The sequence below is a fragment of the Castor canadensis genome, chromosome 13, assembly GCF_047511655.1.
Source record: "Castor canadensis chromosome 13, mCasCan1.hap1v2, whole genome shotgun sequence".
NCBI classification, from domain to species: Eukaryota; Metazoa; Chordata; class Mammalia; order Rodentia; family Castoridae; genus Castor; species Castor canadensis.
In genome coordinates, this window is record NC_133398.1 from 34466241 (window position 1) to 34485134 (window position 18894).

The following is an 18894-nucleotide window of genomic DNA, read 5'->3' on the forward strand; positions in this document are numbered from 1 at the left end:
TTCATGCCTGAGAGTCATGTGTGGGTGACAAAACGACAAACTCCATTATCTCACCCTCAGTCCTTTAAAGTCCTCTTAAGCTGGCCATAATGTACATACAGTGTGTGACAAGTGACAAAGGACTTTTGTTCTGTTTTTTGACACAAGGTTTTGTTGTATAGCCCAGGCTGGCCTAGAACTCTCCATCCTCCAACCTCCACCTCTCGAGTGCTGGGATTATAGGCATGCATCACCATGCCCAGCCAACCCAAGCACTTTTTTATACCTTATCTCATTTTACCTTTTCAGTAACAAGTGGAGCAGCTATGACTGTCCCTTTTTTGCACGAGGAAATAGAGGCCCAGAGAAGGAGAGGGGCCTACCCGAGGGCCCTCGGCCAACGTGCCGGAGCTAAGGTTCAATCCTGGTTCACCCGACTCCCAACCCAATCTAACCACTGAGGTTTTTCTCTATGCAATGCGCTCAGTTAATTAGGCTAACTTGGCTCCCCTTCCCCCCGCCTGAGTCAGGAGCCACAGAACGTGAGGCCACAGAATGTGAGCCCCTTGTGGAGTCATCGACCACCCGATAACCCTCCCCTCTTTGACTGAGGTTATTTTTTTCTGTGTAGTGTCTACTGATGGGCCACAGAACTCTTGTCTTGCACCTTTGGATGAGGTTATATGTAGCAGGTTTGTAGGAATTGCAGAAGTCCTGAAATGTGTTGGATGGCAGAGCCAGGGTGCAGAGAACCCGCATAGGGTGGAACAAGTGACTAAATCCAAGAAGGTGAAATGGAATGGTTTTAAAGTCACACTGGAACGATCTGAGCTGAAAAGTGCAAGGTGAAGCCCAGCTGAGGAACACTGAGTGCTGGAAGAGAAGACTCCGGAGGTAGTCTAAGGTCACCAGTGTGAGCACAGCTGCCAGAGGCTGAAGTGACCTCAGACTGTCCACACCAGGCCAAGTGGACCCTCTGCCTTCTGCTGGAGGGGCTTAGCATGGGGGGTCTGCCTGGTGCCCCACTTCAGGAGCCATTCAGTAGCTGAAAAGACCCCAGGAGCAAGGACAGGTCTGTGCCTGGAAGCCACCACCATACGGGGTTACCGCACCCCTTGTCTCTGGTTTCCTGGGAGAACGGAGGCCCTGATGCTGAGGTTTCAGGAGGCCCCAGGGAGTGTGGGGGATTGGAATGTTATTCGCTCTCCCCAAGCCTCAGTGGCTGCAGCTGCAGCGTGGGGTAATCACACCCTCATCTCACAGGCATGGCGTGGACGTGGATGAGCAGATGCCCTCTGCATGGCAGCCCTTGGGACCGGGCTCTTCTGATCCCTTGGAGTCTCAGATGCGTGGAGGTGAGTGCAAGGCTCCATGGCGAACTGAGTGTCCAAGATCTGAAGAGGAAGATGACAGTCCCTGACAAGGCAGAGCACCCAGATTTCACCATGTTGTCCCAAACTCAGAGCCTCGCTCCTCACCACTTGAGCATTCAGAAAGGACTCGTCTTAGGAAGGAAGCAAGGACCCACGTGAAGAACACTTTTGAGAAGAACTGGGATTTGACCCTCTGTCTCCCCAGACCTTGCAAGGAGGTGGCATGTGGCAGGGCTTAACATTGGTCACATGAATAAAACAGATGACTGGGAGGAATAAAGCAATGGAAGTGACCCGCAGAGAGGCCCCCCAGGTTAGCCGGCCACCTCCCGTTTGCAGAATATGTGGACAGGCCACACTCTGATTCCACCAGGGCTGCGTTTCACTCTGGTCACACACTGGGCAGTTGTCCCAGTGGCTTCTGTGGCCATGGAACAGATGGTCTGGCCCTTGCCTGTGCCCCTGCAGTGCAGGGCCGGTCCCACTTCCCTCCTCTCCTGCGATGCTCTGGCCACACTCAGGTGCTCTAAGAGCCCTCGCCCCCTTCTCGAGGACTTTCTTAGCACTTGGGTCAGGTTTCCAGGCCATATGCCAACCCTCAAGGGACCTGTGCTCAAGCGCACTGGGTTCTGTTAGGAGGAAATCTCTGGCAGGTGCAGAAGGTCCTGTGGTGGGTCTGCCAATGCCCCATGCTGAATGGAGCCTGGTGATGATGGAGGGGACCACTCAGAGCAGAGCCCCAGAGAGCCCTCGGGTCTCTGTGGGGTCAGAGCACAGACCAGATGGAGAATAAGGTGGCTTTGCAGTGTGTCCTGTGCTCCTGAGATGGAGCTGCCACCAGGTGGGAGGGAGATGCCAGCAAGGACAGCCTATTCAGAGCCCTTGGCTGGGGTTGGGAGGGCTTACCTGACCCTCTGTCTCCTCTGCTCTTGTCCAAATCCCCCAGCGCTCAGAGCCAGGCTTTAGAACTGCCAGCTGTGTGTTCTCAGGCTGGTCACTTAAATGCAACAAATTCAGGCTGACCTAAGAGACTTGAGGACTGTGATAGTGACATCCTGAGTTGATTACATGGTGGCCACACCTGGAATCCCAGCACTCAGAAAGTGGAGGCAAGAGGATCCCAGTTTGTGACCAGTCCAGGCAAAGTTAGTGAGAACCCCATCTCAAAAACAAAATACAGGCTGGGCATGCTGGCTCACATCTGTAATCCCAGTTACTTTGGAGATAGAGACCCAGAGGATTGTGGGTCAAGTTAGTGAGCCTCCTCTCAACCAATAAGCCAGGCATGTTGTACACCTGTCATTCCAGCTACTCAGGAGGCCATAGGTAGGAAGATCGTGGTTCTGAGGCTGGTCCCAGCATACACACAAGAACCTATCTGAAAAATACCTAATGCAAAAAGGAATGGGGGCGTGGCTCAAGCAGGATGACGCTCAGGGCTCAAACCAACAGAGAGGAAGAAGGAGACGGACGGAGAAGAGTAATTTAGGAAAGTCAAGAACCCTGGAACCACACAAAGAAGAAGAAAGAAGGAGAAGGGGGAGGGGGAGGAGGAGAAAGAGAAAAAGGAAAGAAACAGGCTGGACCAGACAGCCAAAAAGGAGATGGGAGTGGATGCCAGGCTCCAAGCCCAGCTGTCTAGGGCCAGCCGGCTGCCAGGACAAGCCCCAGAGCCTCACCGTGCGGGGCCCACGGTGACACAGAACCTTGAGGTAGCAGAAGAATAGGGGACGAGAAGGAGTTGCTTTGTGGTCCTGAACACAGTGCTGAGGACGCTCACTTTATGTCACCAACTCTTCCACCAGCAGCCTGGGAGGCCAGCTGTGGGGACAGCAGAGAGGCAGGGAGCCAAGGACCCCACAGGCCAGGGACAGAGGGCCAGGGGACCTCACTACATTCTGTTCTCTTTCCCAGAGGCCAGAGCTACACTAGAGAAAGTCTTGGCGTTGTCATTCCATGTTCTGGACAGCTCACTTGCAAGGAACGGCTTGGGACCAGTGTGCTGAGGCAGCTCTGCCGTTAAGTGACCCGGGACCACTGGGATTTCCTCTTGTTCAAAAGTCTGGTCCTGCCCACATCATCCCAGCACTCAGGAGGCTATGAGTTCAAGGCCAGCCTGGGGTGCATAGTGAGACCCTGTTTCAAAAAAAATGGCAGTCAGGAACTGGCCTTCCTCTTTTCTTTAAATAAAAGTTTCTGTGGATGGAATTCCACTCATTAAAGGGATACCCGTGAGACTACGTGCTTTTGTTCAGCTGAGATCTCCTACCACAGCCATTTTGAATGGGACAATATTATAATGTAATTGCTGGAGAAATGACTATGATTGAATTACAAGATGTATACCGTCTAGAATGAGGGAGGCGAAAGTGCTATATCAGGTGTCCGGAGAAGACGGGGAAGATCACTCTTGAGATAGTTGAAGGGCCCTTCTGTTGCATGATGTCTGCTTAGTCTCCAGAGCCTTTGCTGAACCACAGAGACAGCATCTGGGCTTAAAAGTAACTCCCATCAGCCCCAGTGGGACAGTCCACTCAGGTGGCAGAGAGGGAGGTTGGAGTGGTCACTGCCTAGGACGTGGGGCCAAAAACTTTTGGTAACCTTTCTGTGATGCACACAGACCTTGCCTCACCTGCAGCCTGGTGGGGACAGCCAGAGCCTGAACTTGGTCCCCTCTCAGGTCCTCCTCACTTGTCCTGCACTGACCTGGACCCCACCGCAGGGTGGACACAGCCATTTCCAACTGAGTCCTCCCACCTTGGGCGCTCCGGGCTCCTATTGAACCATGTGCGGCCCCACACCATACAGCATCTCTGCCTGGCTGGAACCTTTGTCTGCTTGTCTATGTCTGTTCCTTTTATCTCCAACAAACATTATTTCTATGCTTTCATGTTTACCTAGTACTTACTATTTTAGTACACAGGTAATGATAAAATAACAAGGTGGAGACGGAACAGGCGATAGACAAATAATACCCGGTGGGAGGAGGACGCCTGACCTCCCTCCTCCTTTCCCTGGGGCACAGCCTTGACCGGTGCCTGACCCCCGGCCCTGTGTCTTGCAGGCCTTCGAGGAAAACATGTATGGCAGCAAGTACCAGTGGATCATCCCCGGCTGGTACGAGCCGTCCTGGTGGGAGCAGGTGCACACAGAGGCAAACTCATCCCGCTGCCTGCGGAAGAACCTGCTAGCTGCCATGGAGGGCTACATTGGCGTGGATTTTGAGCCCCTGAGCTCCAAGCAGATCAAGACCATCTCAGGAAAGGTCAGTGCCTTGGTTCATCCTTTGCAGTCCCCCAGCCCATCTCCGTGCATCAACTTGCCTGATACTGTTGTCCTGAACCATTGCTGTGTGATGTCGAGCAAATTTCTTGACCTCTCTGAGCCTTGAAACCTATAAAAGGGAGCTAGCCAGTCCATGGCATCACGTCCCTCCAGGGAACCGTGATTCTCAAGTGTGGTAAGGATGCATGATGCCACACTGCAGAGGTGGAGTTCTGACTTCTGCAGTTTTGACCATGGGGCTGGTACCAGTTTTGTCCTGGGCTGCCATGACCTGGAGTGTCATCTCTGTCTCAATGACACTGTCCTGGAGGAGCAGGGGGCCTCCAGCAGACTTGGGGAACACGTTGTAGATCAAATAGGTTGGAACCTGGGTACCAGTTTCCAGCTGAATGGCTGGGAGGTTGGCCTGTGCTCTTCAGCCTCTGTCCCAGTCTACAGGGTTGATGGCAGATTGCACAGTGTAGCCAGCACAGTGCTGCCACATTTGGGAGCAGGACCTTGGACAGGGGACCTGAGTCTTGGGGCCTCGGCCCCTGCCCCGGGAGTCCCCACCCTGTTACCCTGCCTGCCATACAGCACTGTGCAAGGACCTGATAATAGAGTGCAGGAGGCAGTGTACCCAAAGTACACCACTCCATCAGTGTGGAAATGATCCAACTGCAAGATCAGCAGGGCACAGTAATCTCAGCTACCACTAGATCAGGAGGGTCATGGGTCTAGGCCAGTTCAGGCAAAAAAAAAAAAAACAATGAGACCCTACCTGAAAAAATAGCTAAAGCACAAGGGGTGGAGATGTGGCTCAAGAGGTAGAGCACCTGCCTAGCAAGTGCAGAGCCCTGAGTTCAAACCCCAGTACCACCAAAAGAAAGAAAGAAAAAAACTTTGGGATGGTGGCCTTGGTGAAAACGCCAATCATACCCTGTCCTGCTCTGGCCACCAGCCCAAATTCTGAGCAGCACCGCACTCTCCTCTGTCTTCTCTGGATTGGGAGAGTTCAATTCTCTCTCCAGCACAGAGTTCTTACAGACCTAATTTTATACTTCATAATAAAGTGTATATGCCTAAAATAATTTTATTCATTATTTAATCTCAATCAGAGCCAACTCTACACCAATGATTTATGGATTTGTCAAAAAGCAGCAAATTTTTGGGACATGTTTTGTAAACAGCTCCTTAGATCATGTTGACACCTGGTTAGAAAAACGCTGAAAGAAATATTTTCGTACCAAAATCAATGCACATATACATTTTTTTTGAGGTGTTGAAAAACAAGCAGAAATAACTCATTTTATTTTGGTAAATGTTATTTTTATGGGTGTCAAAGATTGTAATATTAAGATACTCAGATGCAGGGATACCTCTATTTCAATCTAAATATAGTATAAAAATTGAGGAAGATAGCCATAAAGGCAGGCAGAATAATAACTAAACTGAGGGCCGGAGGACAATCACAGATTGAAAATGGCCTGTGGGGTCTGAGGAGGCCTTGAATGCCGATGCCAGGAATGTGGCTTTCCTGTGGCTGAGCCGCTCGGACGTGCGTGGGACCCAGGGTTGCGCACAAGGAAGGCCGTGCCATCTGAAAGGAAATGTCTGGAGTTTATGCCAGGATGCCAGGATCCCTGATTTGCATTTCTCACCTGCTTCATCTGGGGCTGACAAAGAGGCTGCCCCTGCACATCGCTGTCCCTTGCCTGGGACACGTGGGGAAGGGATGGTGGAAGTCACCCAGGCCTGCAGCCTCCAGCCTCTTGGGACAGCAAGATGTCAGGGCTTCCTCAGAGCTCAGGTGCCACCTGCCACAGGTCCTCAGCAGGGGACTTGCTACTTCATTTTCACCCTCATCCCTCGAGGACTCCCCCCAACTCCTGGCCACTCAGATCCTGCTGGCCCCCTCTCGAGGCGTGGCAGTGCCGACTACCCTGAGAGGTGTCCCTCCTGTACACTGAATGGCCCCGGTCCCCACAGTTGTAACTCCCACATCCAGGGTGGGCACTAAGAGCAAAATTTAAGGGGTGCCAAAAACCTGTGTGTTCAAGATTTTTTAAAACTTCATGTTAACCTGGTGCTTTTTGGCTTTTTATTTTTGGTGGGCCTGGGGTTTGAGCCCAATGTGGTGCTTTTTTAAAAAAAATCAAAACTAATGCAATAATTGTGATTTTTAAAAACATAGCATTAAAATATTTTATCCTGATTCCTGAATGGGTTTATCTCTCCCCTTTTAAATTTTGCACCACAAGGTAGGGCTTCATTTGCCTCACCCTAGCCCCGGCCCTGCACAGATTGTATTTGTCATGCCCTCTGCCCGAAACACACACACACTCAGCCAAACCTCTGTACCTGCACTCATCGAACGCTCCCTTCCCAAGGCATGAGCTCCAGAGTTGAATAAAGCATTCCTATGTATGATCTGACCCCAACCAGCCTTCAGAAGCATATCACCAAAGAAGGTTCTAGAAGTCAAGAAATATTTCTTGAAGTTTGATTTGTGCTGTGCGTGACTGTCAGGGTGGTGCTGGCGTGGCACTGGTGCGGACCGACTGATGCCTGTATTTGGATGTTGGTGAAGACAGGAAAATGCTCGGTGCTGGTAGCAAGCAAAGAGCTCTTGCTGTCCTCACTGTGAACAGACAGGGAAACTAGGTGCAGAAGGGAAGGGACACACCAAGCAAGGTCACTGCCGTGAGGTCCCTAGAATGCTATGTCCTCATCCGTGCATTCTGTCTGTGACTTGATTTGGGAAAAGAGGGTTTGCAAGTGTCATTCACTTATGGCTCTAGAGATGGGGACCCTGGATTGCCGGGGGTCCTAAATTCAGTGACAGGTATCAGAGAAAAAGGCAGAGAGAGGGGCTGACACCCAGAAGAGAGTCCTGGGAAGACCGAGGCAGAGCTGGAGGAAGGCATGTGTTAGGCTGGAACACTGCAGCCTTGAGGTGAGGAGAGGCAGGGGCCTGGGCTCTCAGAGTCTCAGAGTCTTCAGCTTTCTTTCTCCATTCAGTGAGGAGAGGGGAAATGGAGGAAGGAAATGCAAAGTTTAAGGCACAGATCATGTGGAGTGAGGAACAGTGGCAGGTTTCAGAATTAGATTTTTTGAATTTTTTTTTGAGGTACTAGGGTTTGAACTCAGGACCTACATCTTGAGTCACTCCACCAGCCCTGCTTTTTGTGATGGGTTTTTTTCAAGATAGGGTCTCATGAACTATTTGCCTGGGCTGGCTTTGAACCAAGACCTTCCAGATCACTGCCTCCTGAGTAGCTAGGATTACAGCCATGAGCCACTGGCGCCTGGCTGGATATTTTTAAGGAGAACACTCACGTCACCACCACCAAGTGAGGGGAAAGCATGTCAGCAGAAGCTTCCCAGAGATACCCTTCTCAGGCAGGGCCCACCACCACCAGCAGCTGTTCTTCTAACTTCCTTTTGAACTGGGCTAAATGAAGTCACAGCGACTTCAAGAGAAGCTCTTGTGGAGCTTCCCTCTATCACACGGTATCACGTTTGTGAGGTTCGTTGATGCAGGAACTTTTTCATGTTCTCCGTTCTCTTCTAGTCCACGGCATGTTGCAAGCAGACATTTGGATGGCTTCGTTTGGAGCTATTGCTGTGATCCTTACCATCCAGTGCTTGGTGGAGGTACACGCTTTGAAATCTCTCTCCTGTAGGAAGTGCTCTGGTCTGTCCTGCTCTTCTATCTTTGGCTTTGGAGTGGATAAGTCTTCCAGTAATTATTCTACTTCAGCCTAAGTAACTCCCGTCTTCTGCCTGAGTTCCCTCAGTCTGCTCTTGTTTACTACAAAATCTTGCACCAAGACATGGTAGGGCAAAAGCACAGGAAACATCTGTTAACTTTTGAATTGTTCACAGTTATTTTACATTTCTGGTGTCCTCTGTCTTCAGTTATTGGTTAGAATCACATTTTGCATAGAATTTGGGAGATTTGAGAAGTCTAATTTAAATACAGCTACCCAAGCCAGTGGCTCGCACCTGTAATCCTAGCTACTCAGGAGGCAGAGATCAGGAGGATTGTGGTTCGAAGTCAGTACCAGGCAAATGGTTCACAAGACCCTATTTTGAAAAAACCTATCACAAAAATAAAAAAGGGGGCTGGTGGAATGACTCAAGGTGTAGGCCCTGAGTTCAGACTCTAGTACTGCAAAAAAAAAAAAAAAAATACAGCTACCCATAAGTCCTGTACATGGAATGCTTTAATGGATAGAAACCTTTTATTTTAATAGAGCTGCCCCAAGTCTATGTGATATCTTTTTTCCTCCTTGGTCTTATTGAAGTTTTATTGTTTTATCTGTCACATTGAGACTTACAGTCAACCTGGAATTGAGTTTGTGTATGGTGTGAGGTAAGGATCAAGATTCCTTTTCTTTTTTTTTTTTTCTTTTTTCATTTTTCTTTTATTATTCATATGTGCATACAAGGCTTGGTTCATTTCTCCCCCCTGCCCCCACCCCCTCCCTTACCACCCACTCCACCCACTCCCGCTCCCCCCCTCAATACCCAGCAGAAACTATTTTGCCCTTATCTCTAATTTTGTTGTAGAGAGAGTATAAGCAATAATAGGAAGGAACAAGGGGTTTTGCTGGTTGAGATAAGGATAGCTATACAGGGCATTGACTCACATTGATTTCCTGTGCGTGGGTGTTACCTTCTAGGTTAATTCTTTTTGATCTAACCTTTTCTCTAGTTCCTGGTCCCCTTTTCCTATTGGCCTCAGTTGCTTTAATTTCTCTGCATTAAGCACAACAAATGCTAGCTAGTTTTTTAGGTGTCTTACCTATCCTCACCCCTCCCTTATGTGCTCTCGCTTTTATCATGTGCTCATAGTCCAATCCCCTTGTTGTGTTTGCCCTTGATCTAATGTCCACATACGAGGGAAAACATACGATTTTTGGTCTTTTGGGCCAGGCTAACCTCACTCAGAATGATGTTCTCCAATTCCATCCATTTACCAGCGAATGATAACATTTCGTTCTTCTTCATGGCTGCATAAAATTCCATTGTGTATAGATACCACATTTTCTTAATCCATTCGTCAGTGCTGGGGCATCTTGGCTGTTTCCATAACTTGGCTATTGTGAATAGTGCTGCAATAAACATGGATGTGCAGGTGCCTCTGGAGTAACAGTCTTTTGGGTATATCCCCAAGAGTGGTATTGCTGGATCAAATGGTAGATCGATGTCCAGCTTTTTAAGTAGCCTCCAAATTTTTTTCCAGAGTGGTTGTACTAGTCTACATTCCCACCAACAGTGTAAGAGGGTTCCTTTTTCCCCGCATCCTCACCAACACCTGTTGTTGGTGGTGTTGCTGATGATGGCTATTCTAACAGGGGTGAGGTGGAATCTTAGCATGGTTTTAATTTGCATTTCCTTTATTGCTAGAGATGGTGAGCATTTTTTCATGTGTTTTCTGGCCATTTGAATTTCTTCTTTTGAGAAAGTTCTGTTTAGTTCACATGCCCATTTCTTTATTGGTTCATTAGTTTTGGGAGAATTTAGTTTTTTAAGTTCCCTGTATATTCTGGTTATCAGTCCTTTGTCTGATGTATAATTGGCAAATATTTTCTCCCACTCTGTGGGTGTTCTCTTCAGTTTAGAGACCATTTCTTTTGATGAACAGAAGCTTTTTAGTTTTATGAGGTCCCATTTATCTATGCTATCTCTTAGTTGCTGTGCTGCTGGGGTTTCATTGAGAAAGTTCTTACCTATACCTACTAACTCCAGAGTATTTCCTACTCTTTCTTGTATCAACTTAAGAGTTTGGGGTCTGATATTAAGATCCTTGACCCATTTTGAGTTAATCTTGGTATAGGGTGATATACATGGATCTAGTTTCAGTTTTTTGCAGACTGCTAACCAGTTTTCCCAGCAGTTTTTGTTGAAGAGGCTGCTATTTCTCCATCGTATATTTTTAGCTCCTTTGTCAAAGATAAGTTGCTCATAGTTGTGTGGCTTCATATCTGGATCCTCTATTCTGTTCCACTGGTCTTCATGTCTGTTTTTGTGCCAGTACCATGCTGTTTTTATTGTTGTTGCTTTGTAATATAGTTTGAGGTCAGGTATTGTGATACCTCCTGCATTGTTCTTTTGACTGAGAATTGCCTTGGCTATTCGTGGCCTCTTGTGTTTCCATATAAATTTCACAGTAGATTTTTCAATCTCTTTAATGAATGTCATTGGAATTTTGATGGGAATTGCATTAAACATGTAGATTACTTTGGGGAGTATCGACATTTTTACTATGTTGATTCTACCAATCCATGAGCATGGGAGATCTCTCCACTTTCTATAGTCTTCCTCAATCTCTTTCTTCAGAAGTGTATAGTTTTCCTTGTAGAGGTCTTTCACATCTTTTGTTAGGTTTACACCTAGGTATTTGATTTTTTTTGAGGCTATTGTAAATGGAATTGTTTTCATACATTCTTTTTCCGTTTGCTCATTGTTAGTGTATAGAAATGCTAATGATTTTTCTATGTTGATTTTATATCCTGCTACCTTGCTATAGCTATTGATGATGTCTAGAAGCTTCTGAGTAGAGTTTTTTGGGTCTTTAAGGTATAGGATCATGTCGTCTGCAAATAGGGATATTTTGACAGTTTCTTTACCTATTTGTATTCCTTTTATTCCTTCTTCTTGCCTAATTGCTCTGGCTAGGAATTCCAGTACTATGTTGAATAGGAGTGGAGATAGTGGGCATCCTTGTCTGGTTCCTGATTTTAGAGGGAATGGTTTTAATTTTTCTCCATTAAGTATAATGCTGGCTGTAGGTTTGTCATATATAGCTTTTATAATGTTGAGGAACTTTCCTTCTATTCCTAGTTTTCTTAGAGCTTTTATCATGAAATGATGTTGGATCTTATCAAAGGCTTTTTCTGCATCTATTGAGATGATCAAGTGGTTTTTGTCTTTGCTTCTGTTAATGTGGTTTATTACGTTTATTGATTTTCGTATGTTGAACCACCCCTGCATCCCTGGGATGAAGCCTACCTGGTCGTGGTGAATAATCTTTTTGATGTGTTGCTGAATTCGATTTGCCATTATTTTGTTGAGAATTTTTGCATCAATGTTCATTAAGGAGATTGGCCTATAGTTCTCCTTTTTGGAGGTGTCTTTGCCTGGTTTTGGGATAAGTGTAATACTGGCTTCATAAAATGTGTTTGGCAGTTTTCCTTCCCTTTCTATTTCATGGAACAGTTTAAGGAGGGTTGGTATCAGTTCTTCTTTAAAGGTCTGATAGAATTCAGCAGAGAATCCATCAGGTCCTGGACTTTTCTTTTTGGGGAGACTCTTGATTGCTGCTTCAATTTCATTTTGTGTTATAGGTCTATTCAGGTGATTAATTTCCTCTTGGTTCAGTTTTGGATGATCATATGTATCTAGAAATCTGTCCATTTCTTTTAGATTTTCAAATTTATTTGAATATAGGTTCTCAAAGTAGTCTCTGATGATTTCCTGGACTTCCATGGTGTTTGTTGTTATCTCCCCTTTTGCATTCCTAATTCTACTAATTTGGGTTTTTTCTCTCCTCATTTTAGTCAGGTTTGCCAGGGGTCTATCGATCTTGTTTATTTTTTCAAAGAACCAACTTTTTGTTTCATTAATTCTTTGTATGGTTTTTTTGGTTTCTATTTCGTTGATTTCAGCTCTTATTTTTATTATTTCTCTCCTTCTATTTGTTTTGGGATTTGCTTGTTCTTGTTTTTCTAGGAGTTTGAGATGTATCATTAGGTCATTGATTTGGGATCTTTCAATCTTTTTAATATATGCACTCATGGCTATAAACTTTCCTCTCAAGACTGCCTTAGCTGTGTCCCATAGGTTCCGGTAGGTTGTGTTTTCATTTTCATTGACTTCTAGGAACTTTTTAATTTCCTCTTTTATTGCATCGATGATCCATTCTTCATTAAGTAATGAGTTATTTAGTTTCCAGCTGTTTGCATGTTTTTTGTCTTTACTTTTGTTGTTGAGTTCTACTTTTACTGCATTGTGGTCAAATAGTATGCATGGTATTATTTCTATTTTCTTATATTTGCTGAGGCTTGCTTTGTGCCCTAGGATATGATCTATTTTGGAGAAGGTTCCATGGGCTGCTGAGAAGAATGTATATTGTGTAGAGGTTGGATGAAATGTTCTGTAGACATCTACTAGGTCCACTTGATCTATTGCATATTTTAGATCTTGGATTTCTTTATTGAGTTTTTGTTTGGATGACCTATCTATTGATGATAATGGAGTGTTAAAGTCTCCCACAACCACTGTGTTGGCGTTTATATATGCTTTTAGGTCTTTCAGGGTATGTTTGATGAAATTGGGTGCGTTGACATTGGGTGCATACAGATTGATGATTATTATTTCCTTTTGGTCTATTTCCCCTTTTATTAGTATGGAATGTCCTTCTTTATCTCGTTTGATCAATGTAGGTTTGAAGTCTACTTTGTCAGAGATAAGTATTGCTACTCCTGCTTGTTTTCGGGGGCCATTGGCTTGGTAAATCTTCTTCCAGCCTTTCATCCTAAGCATATGCTTATTTCTATCGGTGAGATGAGTCTCCTGTAAGCAACAAATTGTTGGATCTTCTTTTTTAATCCATTTTGTCAAACGGTGTCTTTTGATGGGTGAATTAAGTCCATTAACATTAAGTGTTAGTACTGATAGGTATGTGGTGATTCCTGCCATTTAGTTATCTTAGTTGTTTGAAGGTTTGATTGTGTGTACCTAACTTGATGTTACTCTCTACTGTCTTGCTTTTTCTTATCCTGTGGTTTGGTGCTGCCTGCCTTTTCATGGTTAAGTTGGGTGTCACTTTCTGTGTGCAGGATCCCTTGCAGAATCTTTTGTAATGGTGGCTTTGTGGTCACATATTGTTTTAGTTTCTGCTTATCATGGAAGACTTTTATTGCTCCATCTATTTTGAATGATAGCTTTGCTGGGTAGAGTATCCTGGGGTTGAAGTTATTTTCATTCAGTGCCCGGAAGATCTCACCCCAAGCTCTTCTTGCTTTTAATGTTTCTGTTGAGAAGTCTGCTGTTATTTTGATGGGTTTACCTTTGTATGTTACTTGTTTTTTCTCTCTTACAGCCTTCAATATTCTTTCCTTAGTTTCTGAACTTGTTGTTTTAATGATGATATGTCGTGGAGTAGTTCTATTTTGATCTGGTCTGTTTGGTGTCCTGGAGGCCTCTTGCATCTGTATGGGAATATCTTTCTCTAGATTTGGGAAATTTTCCGTTATTATTTTGTTGAATATATTACGCATTCCCTTCGCTTGCACCTCTTCTCCTTCTTCGATGCCCATGATTCTCAAGTTTGGTCTTTTGATGGGGTCAGTGAGTTCTTGCATTTTCTTTTCACAGGTCTTGAGTTGTTTAATTAGTAGTTCTTCAGTTTTTCCTTTAAATACCATTTCATCTTCAAGTTCTGAGATTCTGTCTTCTGTTTGTTCTATTCTGCTGGATTGGCCTTCCGTTTTGTTTTGCATTTCTGTTTCGTTCTTTTTTCTGAGGTTTTCCATATCCTGGCTGTTTTCTTCTTTATTGTTGTCTATTTTTGTCCTGAGTTCATTTATCCATTTATTCATTGTGTTCTCTCTTTCACTTTGGTGTTTATACAGTGCTTCTATGGTTTCCTTTATTTCTTCTTTTGCTTTTTCAAATTCTCTATTTTTATTGTCTTGGAATTTCTTGAGTGTCTCCTGTACATTTTGGTTGACCCTATCCAGTATCATCTCTATAAAATTCTCATTGAGTACTTGTAGTATGTCTTCTTTTAAATTATTCTTGTGGGCTTCATTGGGTCCTTTGGCATAGTTTATCTTCATTTTGTTGGAGTCTGGATCTGAGTTTCTGTTCTCTTCATTCCCCTCTGGTTCCTGTACTAATTTTTTGCTGTGGGGAAACTGGTTTCCTTGTTTTTTCTGTCTTCCTGTCATTGTCCTTGGTGTTGTTACTGCCCCTGTACTGTGTGTAATTAAGTATTTTCTAGCTTGTAATAATAACAATGGTAATATTGAGAATGGAAGAGTGAGCTGAGATGGAAAGCAAGAAGTTAAAGAAAAGGGGAAAACAAATATACAGACAAGAGGGAGAAAGCAGAACAAGGTATCAGACAAGAGAGTTTCAAAGGTATAAGCAGGGAGTGTTAGTGTACTAATCGACAGTAAGCTGGTCCGCGTCTTCCCATGCCGTATGGGCGCCGGCCACTGGCGGCCCCGGGGGCCCTCCTTGGTTCTCCGTTTAACGTGAAGTGGAGATTCTCTGCGCTGGCTGGAGGTGTGGAGGGGTCAAAGTTATGCCTTTTCTCGGTGATTATGCCTGCAAAGTGTGTCTCCAGCGTCTCTCCAAGATTTCACTATAGGAGGGTCGCTTTCTGCTTCCTACCTCTAGCAGCCATCTTGGAATTCCTCGTCAAGATTCCTTTTCATCTTTTCTTTTTCATGTGGATATCTGGTTGACCCGGCAGCATTTACTGAGAAACCCATCTTTTCCCTCAGGGTGCCAGTTGCAATATCACCTTATTGCAAGGTAAATGACAGCGTATGTTTGCATATATTTCTAAACTATTTTCTCTTGGATGTGTGTGTTTGTCACCAAAATGGCTCGACTTCTCAGGCTCTATAATGAGTCTCAGTAACTAGTGATGTTAGAATAGCCTGGGCTGTTCTTGTCTCTTTGCACTTCTGTGTGCATTTTCTAATCAGGTCCTCAGTTCATATACCACACACACAAGCCTGTTCTGGCATTGAAGGGGTCTGAACTGACTCCTCAGAGAATCAAGGGGAACTGGCAACTTAGTAATATAGTTCTACTCCATGAACTTTGTATAGCCCTGAATTTTCTTAAGTCTTCTTTAATTTCTCACAGAAATGTTTTGGAGTTTTTTGGGTGGAAATGTTGCACGTATTTTTTTATATTTCTAGGTATTTGATGCATTGTGGTGAATATATGTTCACATTGCTCTTGGGTGCATACTCATGGGTGGAATTTCTGAGTCATGGGGTGAGCATATGTTCAGCTTTAACCAACACCACCAAAGAGCTTTTGAAAGTGGTTGCACCAGTTTGCACACCCACCAGCAGTGAGCAGACACTTGGTGCTGTCAGCTTTTAATTTTAGTCAATCTAGTGGGTGTGTAGTGGTATCTTGTTTCAGTTTTAATTTGCATTTCTCTGATAACTAATGAAGTTGGGCTTTTTCTCATATCTTTTTTTTTATGGTACTGGGATTTGAACTCAGAGTCTGCTCTTACTAGGCAGATGCTATATCCCTTGAGCCATGCCCCCAACCCTTTTGGCTTTTGTTATTTTTCAGCTAGAGTCATATGTTTATGGCTGGGCTGGCCTAGACTGTGATACTACTATTTATGTTTCCTGTGTAGCTGGGATAACAGGTGTGTGCCATGGCAACCAGCTTTTACTGACTGAGATAGAGTTTTGTGGACTTTTTGCCTGGGCTGGCCTCAAACTGTGATCTTCCCAATTTAGGATTATAGGCATGAGCCCCTGTACCTACCTCGTTATTTATTAGTCATTTTGAGGTTCTCTTCTGTAACTGCCTGTTCAAATCTCTTGCCCATTTTTCCTATTAGATTTTCTTCCAGTTTCCTATTGATTTTCAGTTATTTTTCTCCTTTTCAATCAAGGGTTGCCTTGAAGATACAAAGTCTTTTTATATTCTAGATATGAATCCTTTGACAGTTTTATATATATATATATTTCTATAAATTTATATATATATATAAAACTTTTATCTGCTCCCATTCTGTGGCCTAGTTTTTCACTCTCCTGATGTATTTTGATGAGCAGAAATTCTTGCTTTTAATGTCATTAAATTTATTTTTAAACTTTTTTTTATTTTTGTGGTGTTGGGGATGGAACCCGGGGCCTTGAGCATGGCAGGCAAGTGCTCCACCACTGAGCCACATCCCCAGTCCATGTGATCCAATATATTAGCCTTCTGTATGATGAGTACGTTTGAGTCCCATGTAAGCATCTTTGCCCACCCAAGATCATAAAGGTATTTTCTTATCCTGTCTTTTAGAAGTTTTCTTATAACTTTCACACTTAAATATAGAATCTGTATGAAACTGATTTTCTAGATGGTCTGAAGTAAGATAAAGATTCATTTTTTTCCTTATGGGCAATCGGTTGATTCAGAATTATCTATAATGGCCACAAATCAAATCACTGCCTACTGGTGGATCTGTCTCTGGACTTTAATTATCCTCTGTTGGTCTATTTGCCTATCTTTTAGTCAATACTGCATTGTCTTAATCATGGGAACTTTATAATAAAGCCTGATAGCTGGCAGTGTAAGTCCTCAATCTTCCTTCTTCTCCTTCCTTAAGATCTTCTCGGATGGTCTTGGCCCTGATGTTACATATCTGCTCACATATTTACACTTTCCATTACTTCTCATTCCTTCCTGCATTTCCATTCTATTTAGGACCATTGTCTTTCTGCATGAAGAATTCCTCTTGGTCCTTCTGTTACTGTGGGTCTACTAGACATGAGTTCTCTCAATTTCTAGTTGTTTGAAATTTTCTTCATTTTACTTGTAACTTTGAGGGATTTATTAGGTAGGGGTAGCTTCTAGCTTTTCTATTATTTTATTTCAGCACTTTAAGATGCCATTCCTTCATCTTCTGGCTTCCACTGTTTCTGTAAAGTTGGCTGTCACAGGTATTGCTCCTTTGAGGACAACTCTCTTTCTTTCTCTAGCTACCTTGCAGACATAGTTTCTGCTTCAGTCTTCAGTGGCTGTGCTCAAGTGAGATTTTCTTTCTGTTTATCTTGATTAGTGTTTACAGTCTCATAGGACTTCATGGATCTGTGGATTGAAGTGTGTTTGGGGAAAATTCTAGAATGGTATTCCTTCAAATATTGGCTCTGTCTTTTCTCCCTTTCCCTGCCTTCTAAGACAACTGTCATACATTTCCACCATATCCCACAGACATCTTGTGCTTATCTCTTATTTTCTATAATTTCCCTCCCTGTGCCTCAGTCTGGATATTTACCATAAGTAACTAGAGTTTGCTAATCTTTCTGCTGTGCGTACCATGTTGCTTCACCTGTCAATTGAATTGAGTTCTTTATTTCAGTGGTTGTATTTTTCATCTTTGGAATTGCCATTTCTCTCTCTCTCTCTCTCTCTCTCTCTCTCTCTTTTCAAGCAGGTAGTTGAGTTCTGATGAAATCAAGAGTGGAGATGATTCCACATTTGGCTTTAGTGTTTGAAATAACAATCTGTTTTGGCATATTCTTGTTCCTAATGTTTGGCCCTTCACTGTTTTCTACCAAACCCTGGGGTATTCACTGGCACTGGACTCCAACTTCTGTCTTCCTTATCCTGTGAAATTTTAAACAGTTCTCTTTGCTTCCTTATCAACTTGTGTTCAGCCCCTTGCTTTACTCAGCTTAGTTATCGATATTTTGAGTGACAGTGCCCCTCATAATACCAAGCTCCCTTTCCTATAGTTCTCTTTCCTCTGGAACCTTGGCCCCACATGTCTCACTATACTGGTGATCCCTGAACTACAGTGGCTTCCCACTGAGGGACTGCTGAAAGCAATGGTTCAATGCCTTCTGTTTCTGCAGTGAACCTTGTTGCTCACAAACCAGCAATAGCATCAGCAAGAATGTTGGGCCCGTATCGGAACATTTCTCTTCAGTTCTGACTGTCCTGGTTGCTTGATGTCTTTGAAAAGCTATTTTTATATTTGATTCTGCTTTTCCAAGTGCTGTTGATGGGAGCTGTTTCATCATAGTCATGGTGGATTATCTAGCTTGACAGAAAGATACTGTCACTTGGAAAATGAGTGTGTCCCTGTGCTCAGCTGCTGTGCAACAGAGGGAGCAGGTATGGTGCCCCACGGGAAGCCAGAGCAGGCTGAATGTGAGTTACAGGGAGAAGACATCCACACCTGGGAGAACTCTCTCTGTGGCATCAAGCATTCTGGAGATGGAGTGTTCAGAAAGCTTCCCAACACCAGATGAGGCCAGGAAGGGATTCAACAAGCACCTAGAAGTTTCTTCTAAGAGCATCCAATACTCATATTTTAGGAGGGACTTAGTCAGTGCCTATCAATTTGTATATGCTTCAAATATGAGAAGATTTTTTTGGCAGTACTGGGTTTTTGTTTTTCAGATAGTCTCACACTTTTGCCCATTGCTGGATTCAGACCACGATCTTCCTGTCTCTGCCTCCTGAGCATCTGGGATTATAGACCTGAGCCATTGCATCCAGTGAG

At 44.3% G+C, this 18894-nt stretch overlaps 1 protein-coding gene across 1 annotated transcript in view; it reads left to right on the forward strand.

The window, feature by feature from the left end:
- Positions 1 to 18894, forward strand: part of Gabbr2 (gamma-aminobutyric acid type B receptor subunit 2) — a 342858-nt gene that overhangs the window by 183845 nt on the left and 140119 nt on the right. Inside the window, exon 6 of the mRNA XM_074051393.1 lies at positions 4417 to 4617. Within this exon, the coding sequence (XP_073907494.1) occupies positions 4417 to 4617 (201 nt within the window). The remainder of the gene's footprint in view (positions 1 to 4416; positions 4618 to 18894) is intronic.